Source organism: Hibiscus syriacus, unplaced genomic scaffold, assembly GCF_006381635.1.
Source record: "Hibiscus syriacus cultivar Baekdansim isolate YM2019G1 unplaced genomic scaffold, ASM638163v2 tig00010968_pilon, whole genome shotgun sequence".
Classification (NCBI taxonomy): Eukaryota; Viridiplantae; Streptophyta; class Magnoliopsida; order Malvales; family Malvaceae; genus Hibiscus; species Hibiscus syriacus.
This window is the reverse complement of record NW_024062239.1, coordinates 630,614-638,327: the sequence shown is the minus strand read 5'-3', so window position 1 is coordinate 638,327 and position 7,714 is coordinate 630,614. Positions and strand designations below refer to the sequence as shown.

The 7,714-nt window shown below is 38.0% G+C and overlaps 1 protein-coding gene and 1 non-coding gene across 2 annotated transcripts; one reads left to right on the top strand and one right to left on the bottom strand.

The window, feature by feature from the left end:
• Positions 1-2,988: 2,988 nt before the first annotated feature.
• Positions 2,989-4,261, bottom strand: LOC120204481. Its single transcript, XM_039204561.1, has 3 exons — positions 4,115-4,261; positions 3,763-3,875; positions 2,989-3,070 (listed from the first exon to the last, which is right to left on the bottom strand). Exons 1-3 carry the CDS (start codon positions 4,259-4,261, stop codon positions 2,989-2,991), a joined length of 342 nt encoding a protein of 113 aa, XP_039060492.1.
• A 2,093-nt stretch (positions 4,262-6,354) lies between these two features.
• On the top strand, positions 6,355-6,461 carry LOC120204520. The gene has a single exon (XR_005523948.1). It is a non-coding gene; the product is annotated as a small nucleolar RNA R71 (small nucleolar RNA).
• The last annotated feature ends 1,253 nt before the right edge of the window (positions 6,462-7,714 follow it).

Sequence of the window (7,714 nt, the reverse complement as noted above, 5' to 3'; positions counted from 1 at the left end):
AAACAAAATCAAGACATGTCACAACGTCCATCAAATTAAATTCCTACTCATGCAATTCAACTATCAAGAATGTTTAAATTCAAAATATTTACATGAACTTAAACAGTCACAACATGTTAAAGATAATCGACGGAAAGGAAAAAAATTACCAATTCAATCAAGCATTTAATCAAACAAAACATAAGACAAGTAAGATGGAATTCGATTCAATCTTTATCCCCTCACTTAATCGTATTGCCCCATACGGAAATAAAAATTATAGCACAAGAGAGAAGGTAAAGAATACTCCCCATGATTAAGGGTGACTGCGACCACGGCCACAGCCGGGGCGGAGATAGGAGAGGATTTCGGTAATATTCGCCTCAATAGAATGAAGACGTTCAGCAAAATTGGGCACTTGTTCTTGCACATTTGGATGCAACGGTGGTGGAGTGCGAGGTGGTGCATTCCAGCGAATGAAAACTCGCTCGGTTTTAGCGTGATCATTCCCAGCAAGGAAAGGTAATTAAGGTGCGACGGGGGTATCGGCAAGCAAGCCCATAGAGTCCAAACAACGCTCATTTAGAATACCAGAAGAATCATTCTAACCGGAATAATTGTAGGCGAGGAACCTATGAATGTATCGCAATGTTGTGTCATTCCGGAAATACTCAGCCAAAAAGTCTTCTGTAAAACCAAACAAAAGATGGTACATTAGTATGGGACAAATGGAAACAATACTAGAATTTACCTTACGAATGTGTTCTGATTTGGCGAAATTCATCGAGAAAGAAGGCACTGTCGAATGCCACGGTTGGTATAGATTGAAATGATGGAGTCAGAGACCGTGGGGGAGATGATCAGTAGTGGCTTTGTCCGACGATGTCGGGTCGTCGCGAGTGGCGGGTTACAGACGGAGGAGAAGGCGGCGGTGCAAATAATGACTCAGGCTCCACATGCAGGAGCGTGCAGACCTGCTGTCATTGATGATCATGGTGAGGAGGAGGCATTAGAGTCAGTTCGAAATCGCTCGGCACTTCCACAAAGGCCTCCAGGGCGGTGAGACGGCGGTGGTGTTAGCGGGCTGAGGTTTGAGGTTACGCAGTGATGTTGGGGAAGGGGAAGGGGAAGAAGAAGAAGAATAAGTAATTTAAAAAAAAATTAAATATAGGGTAAATGGAAGAAATTGGGGTGGAATAGAGGTGTATTGGTGGGGTCCATGGAATTTGAAAAGAAAAGTGGTTGGTCGGTCAACTTTAGAGGAAAATGGGGAATTTTCATAAATGGGGGGAAAGAATCAAGCGACAGAAAAGGAAAATTAGGGTGAGTCTAACGTTTATTACACTTGGAGGTAAGAGATGCTATCATATACCGTTTTAATGAAACGGTGCGCACGACCTTAGGTGGAATTGCTGCTGTGCACGACCGTCTACTGCTCTTGGGGTTTTATTCAACTGGAAAAAAACGTGTTTAACTCCAATTGAACCCGAATAAATGTACAAGGAACCTGGAAAAATTAAAATAAAAGTTATTTAAAAAATTATGAATAAAATAAAGAGATAAAATTAAAATTGAGGAAAAATAAGAAAACGGGAAAACAAATGGGTTGCCTCCCATGTAGCGCTTTGTTAAACATTGTTAAGCTCGAAGATCTATTTTAAATTATCGTTTCTTCCAAAATAAATTCTTCGATTAATGCAATTGGTGCATTATCGTAGAAAGGTTTAAGCCTTTGTCCATTAACTTTGAATCGAGCGTCAGAACTATCTTCGACTTATACGGCTCCATGGGGAAAAACATCAATTACCGTCAAGGGTCCTAGCCATTTTGATTTAAGCTTTCTTGCAAAAATTTTGAACTTCGAATTAAACGATAGAACTTTCTGTCCAATTGAAAAAGACTTAAACAAATTTTTCGGTCATGAAATGCTTTTGTTTTTTCTTTAAAGATATGTGTGCTATCAGAAGTGTTTCCATGTTGCACTCTTTCACGACCCAATACGCTTTCTGCTCAAGTTCGACCGGTAAGTGGCAAGACTTGCCAAAAACTAGTTGATACGGCGACATCCTAATAGATCCTTTAAAAGCCGTGCGGTAAACCCATAAAGCGTCGACTAACTTCAGGCTCCAATCCTTCCAATTTGGTTTGACAATTTTTTCAAGGATGGATTTAATCTATCGGTTTGACACCTTTGCTTGTTCGTTTATTTGTGGATGATAGGTCACCGTAATCCATTGAGTCGAATCATATTTTTTCATTAATGCCTCAATAACTCGATTGATGAAATACGTTCTGCTATCACATATGATTGCTCTCGGATTGTCGAATCTAGAAAAAAATTACGAAGAAAGTCAGTTGCAGTTGTTTCATCATTGTTCCGGGTAGCTTTCGCCTCTACCCATTTTGAGACATAATCAACTGCAAGTATAATATATAAAGTCCCAAAGGATGAGGTGAAGGGCCCCAGGTATTCAAGTCCCCAAACATCGAATATCTAGCACACGTAGATTGTATTGAGCGACATTTCACTCATTCGGCTGAATTTGCCGACACGTTGACATCTATCACATGTTTTACAAAAGACGTAACCATCTCCAAATAAATTTGGCCAAAAAATCCACTCTCAAGAATTTTGTGCGCAGTTCGTTTAAGCCTGAAATGACCTTCGCAGGAGCAAGAGTGACAAATGGAAAGTATCGAATTTACCTCGCTTTCGTTGATGCGAAGTCTAATAATTTCATCTACACAATGTTTCCAGAGATAGGGTCATCCCAAATGTAGAATCGAGACTCCCACTTAATTCTTTTAATCTCATATCTTGGTAAATTAACTGGCAACTTACTCGTTGCTAAGAAATTTGCTATATCGCCGGACCAAGGAAATGAAGCGTACGCTTCCATTAAGCTCTCGTCCGAAAATTATTTTTGGATGGACGGTTCGACTATTGATGTTGGCAATCGGATGAGATGATCCGCCACCAAGTTTTTTCTCTCTTCTTTATCTTTGATTTCAAGATCGAATTCCTGGAGCAAAAGAATCCAATGAATTAATCTTGGCTTCGCTTCCTTCTTGTTCATCAAATACTTCAGCGCTGCATGATAAGAAAAAACATAAATCTTAGTGCCACGTAAATAAGAACCAAAATTTTCTAACGCAAAAATGACGGAAAACAGTTATTTTCTGTGGCAGAATAGTTACGTTGAGCTGAATCAAGAATTCTTAATGTATAGGCGATGGCGTGAGGTTCCTTTCCATTTTTTTCACCAATAATAACCCCGACACTTAAATCGGACGCATCACACATGATTTTGAACGACAAATTAGTCTGATGGTTGTACAATTCGTGTAAAAACAAGCTTTTATTTTAGGATATCAAACAATTTTTTGCATTCTGGATCAAAATCGAACTGCACATTCTTTTGCAGCAATCTACACAATGGTTGCGCCAGCATGAAAAAATCTTTTATGAAAAGAAACCTGTATGGCAAGAAAAGATTGGATTTCCCTCACTGAAGTGGGGTATGGAAGTAAGTGAATTACGTCAATTTTCGCCTTATCAATGTCGATTTCCTTAGCTGAGACAACATGTCCAAGAATTAAGCTCTTACTTACCAGAAAATGACACTTCTCATAATTTAAAACCAGCTTAAACTCAATGCAACGTTTAAGTACGAAAGAAAGGTTAAAAAGAATTGAGAATATCAATTACCATAGACAGTAAAATCTTCCATAAATACCTCGATTCCTCTTTTGATGTGATCGGAGAAGATAATTAACATGCACCGTTGAAATGTTGTAGGAGCGTTGCAAAGTCCAAAGGGCATTCTACGGTAGGCTAATGTTCTGAAAGGGCAGGTAAATGTCTTATTTTCTTGGTCCTCGGGTGCCACCGGAATCTGAAAAAATCCAAAAAAACACCATCAAGACAATAATAATGTGATTTTGCCGCTAGTCTTTCTATCATCTGATCAATAAAAGGTAAGGGGAAATGATCTTTTCGGGTCAGCAAGTTAAGCTTTATGTAGTCCATACACATTCTCCAACCGTTATGCACTCTTGTCTGGACTATTTCTCCTTCTGAATTTTTTACCACCGTTACTCTGGTCTTCTTTGGGACGAGGTGGATCGGACTTACCCAGTTGTTATCGGAGATGGGGTAAACAATATCTGCATCAAGTAATTTCTGGATTTTTTCCTTTACAACGTCCATCATTGGTGGGTTCAAACGGCGTTGTCCTTCTCTCGTCGGTTTTGCGCCTTCCTCTGTTTTGATTTTATGCATGCACGTGGATGGACTCAAGCCTTTAATATTATATATGTCCATCCAATTGCCTCATTATTTATACACTAAATAGCAACTAAATCGTCCTCCTCTTCATTTTTAATTTCGCTTGAAATGATAACCGACAAGGTACAACCCCAATGACGCTTTTTTAAGGTGCGACGATAGTTGTTTTAACTCCAGTTTTGGCGCATACAAAGTTAAAGAAAGGGGTTTAGTTTTTGAAGGCATTAAACGTAAATTAGAATAAGAGGAAATAGTAGAAATGATTTCGTCAAACTTCTTATCGTCGAACTCTTCTTTTTCTAATTCCCTACAAAAATCATGAAAAAATTAATCTCCAAAAATTCAGTAGCTAATGGATCAACTATATCAACAAAATTCAAGCTCGCCATATTCGTGTATTTCATGACATGTCAAATTGGACGACTTCCCCAATCGAATTCCCTATTTAAGATGCCATTGCGGACATCAATTTTCATACGCGCTGTTGACAAGAAAAGTCACCCAAGTAGGATCTAGGATACGGTATTACTTCGATCATTTTCTATATCGATTATGTAAAAATCAACAGGGAATATTAAATCATTTACCTTCACAAATAAAAATTATAATACTTCATTGGGATAAATAACTAATCGATCGGTGAGTTGTACTATGACCAGTGGCGGATCCAAAAATTTAGAAATGAGAGTACAAAAATTTTAATAGTCTTCTTTTCAATATAATGGGTATACAAAATTTCTTATTTTTTTCTTCTTCTTTATATATTGAACTATATTGAATATCTAATCTAAAATAATGGGTGTGCATTTGGCCCCCTATGTGGCCATATGCATCCGCCCCTAACTGTGACCCTCATTTCCTTTAACGCTTCCCTTGAAATCTTTTCGTAGATGGAAAGTCGAATCATGTTGATGATATGCGTAAGTGGTACATTGCTCTCTTGATTATGACGTTACCATCTCGCATGGTATGGAGAACATTCCTTGATCTTTATATTTTGGTGGAAGCCTTTTCTGAAAAATTGCCGAGACATTTTTTTCAAGATTCATCTTTTCCTTACCAATCAATCACCATCAGTTTGTGTAGAGGTCCTTAAGAAATTTTGCATACTTAGGGATCTTTCAAATTGCGTCAAGAAGGGGAATGTTTATCTCCACCTTCCTAAAAAATGTCGAGAATTTCTTTCTCTTCCTCCTCCTTGTCACATCACACAAGTGTACCAGGAAAGGGATGCGGAGGCTATAATTCTTCTTCTTATTGTTTCTTTGATGATTCCCCTTCTCCTTTCTTGTTAGATTCTTTTTTTGTTTCTTTCATCGGTTTAGGCGAGATGACAGTACCACTTCGAAGAGTAATCGAATTCATATTTGTCCTTGGATTTGTTTATGTTTGCGAATGTAATCAACCTTGAGATTTTAGGCGACCTACTGTTTGCGCTAATTGGCTTATCTTCTTGTTAATTTCCTGAAGATGGGATTGTGTTTGAGTCATGTATGTTTGTGTTTTTTTCTTGTGATATAGCCAATTTCATGACAATGGTGTCAAAAGAAGTTTTTTTATGCGCTTGAGTAGGAAAGGGAGTAGTCTTAGTTGGTAAATCCGATTTCTTTGGTTGTTCTCTTAGCTTAGACTTGGATGATCTCTACAACCGGGATTGAAAGTATTACCGTAAGGGTTATAAGGCCTTTGTTGAGGTCCCGAAAAATTGCTTATGACATTGAGTTGTTCGCCGAATTCATCTTGTAATAATGGGCATGAATCTGTCGGATGATCCGACTTAGTGCAAATTCCATTGGCAAATTCCATTGACCTTCGCGGCTCCAATTTAACATGTAACAAGAGAATTGACAATGTTAGTCAATTTTTCTAATTTATTCTCAATTGAAATTGTACTTACTTCGTGAACCTGTCGGTTGGGTTCACTTGAAGAGCCGAATTGTTACTAGTTTGCATCCATGGTAGAGATTAACAATCATGCTGCATCCGGAGTCATGTTGACGAGAGCGCCTTCACTAGAAGCATCTAACATTTTCTTATCCATTGGATGGATTCCTTCATAAAGACACTGAAGAAGAGTCTGTTCGGATAAGCCATGTTGCGGACAACTGCCACATAATTTCTTAAATCTCTCCAATTATTCATAGAGAGTTTCACCATCTCTCTGTTGGATTCCCAAAATGCTTCACTTAAGTTCGTTCGCTTTCACTGCTGGGAAAAAACTGTCAAGGAAAACACGAGATAGTTCAACCCAAGTAGTAATTGAATTAGGCGGAAGATAAAAATAACCAGTCCTTAGTCGTTATGTCTAAGGAAAAGAGAAATGCCCTCAGTTTGATTTTTATCATCAAAAACTCCCTACGTCTTCATGCTACTGCATACCATATGAAATTTGACGAGGTGTTTATGTTGACTCTCACTAGAAAGACCATTATAGGTAGGAGGAGATGGATTAATCTCATTTTAAGTTGAAAAGGGGTCTCGCCATGGTTAAACGTAATGCAAAGTGGTTGTTGAATGACGGGAGCTGCAACTAGTTCTATGATTGATTGATTTGCCATTGGTTCTGTGTTTTGCATGGGATTTGTGATTGGTGTAGTTTGAGTGGCCTCAGGAGTTGGTTCTTCATAGGATTGAGTACGGGATGACGTTATGGAAGTGGATTCCAGATCAGATTGTTGCTTGCTTTGTTCTCGTTGTTGTTTCTTTCGTCGAAGCATTTGACCGTGGTTCCTAAGAGCACTCGTTTTGATCTCCAAGTTGAATTCTACTAAATTTCTTAGGTTTTTCCTGGTCATAAAACCAAAACAAAAATTTGATCAATAAATTGCCGAAAATTCCCCAACAACGGTCCAATTTTGACAAGCATCGTTTACTCGTAAAAAAATAATAAACCTTTTTAAATAAAATAAAATAGTATAGTAAATAGGGTCGATCCATAAGGAAATTAGAATTCCTGATGTAAACATATGATGATTTTAGTCCAGGAAGCTGCAAGAAAAATAAATAATTGTGTGGGGGGGTGTGACGTGAATAAGGTAAATAATAAAAGAAAAATGACAAGTAGAGAATTAAAAGAGAAATAAAGGAAAGGTAATTGAGATTGAAAATAATGATAAGAAAATTGCTTCAAGCTAGCTTTGTTTTATTTTCGTCGTTCATTGAAATGTATTTTTACTCCGAGATTCATGTCGGTTACAGTCTACAAGGGCCAACCCATTGTAACTTGCCATTCTCTCATGTAACCGATCTTTCCAAGTCTATCTTCGAAAGATGATTCTTGAGTGGATTAACCATAGTTATTGTCGTTAAGACAATCAGATTAGAAACTGGAAAGGCCCAACTCGGATTATGTTGTCTCGTTGAGAATCAAATTCGATCTTGTTTTTCCTTAGTGGACCGTTGCTAAGTGTCTCCATAGGAAGTCCAATTGTAACATGCCGATCCTTC

Coding starts and splice junctions, on each gene's coding strand:
- LOC120204481 (XM_039204561.1), bottom strand. CDS start 4,261: ATGCATAAAATCAAAACAGAGGAAGGCGCAAAACCGACGAGAGAAGGA. Junction 3,876..4,114: donor CCATCTCCGATAACAACTGG/GTAAGTCCGATC, acceptor GGATTTTTTCAG/ATTCCGGTGGCACCCGAGGA. Junction 3,071..3,762: donor GCTCCTACAACATTTCAACG/GTGCATGTTAAT, acceptor CTTATCATGCAG/CGCTGAAGTATTTGATGAAC.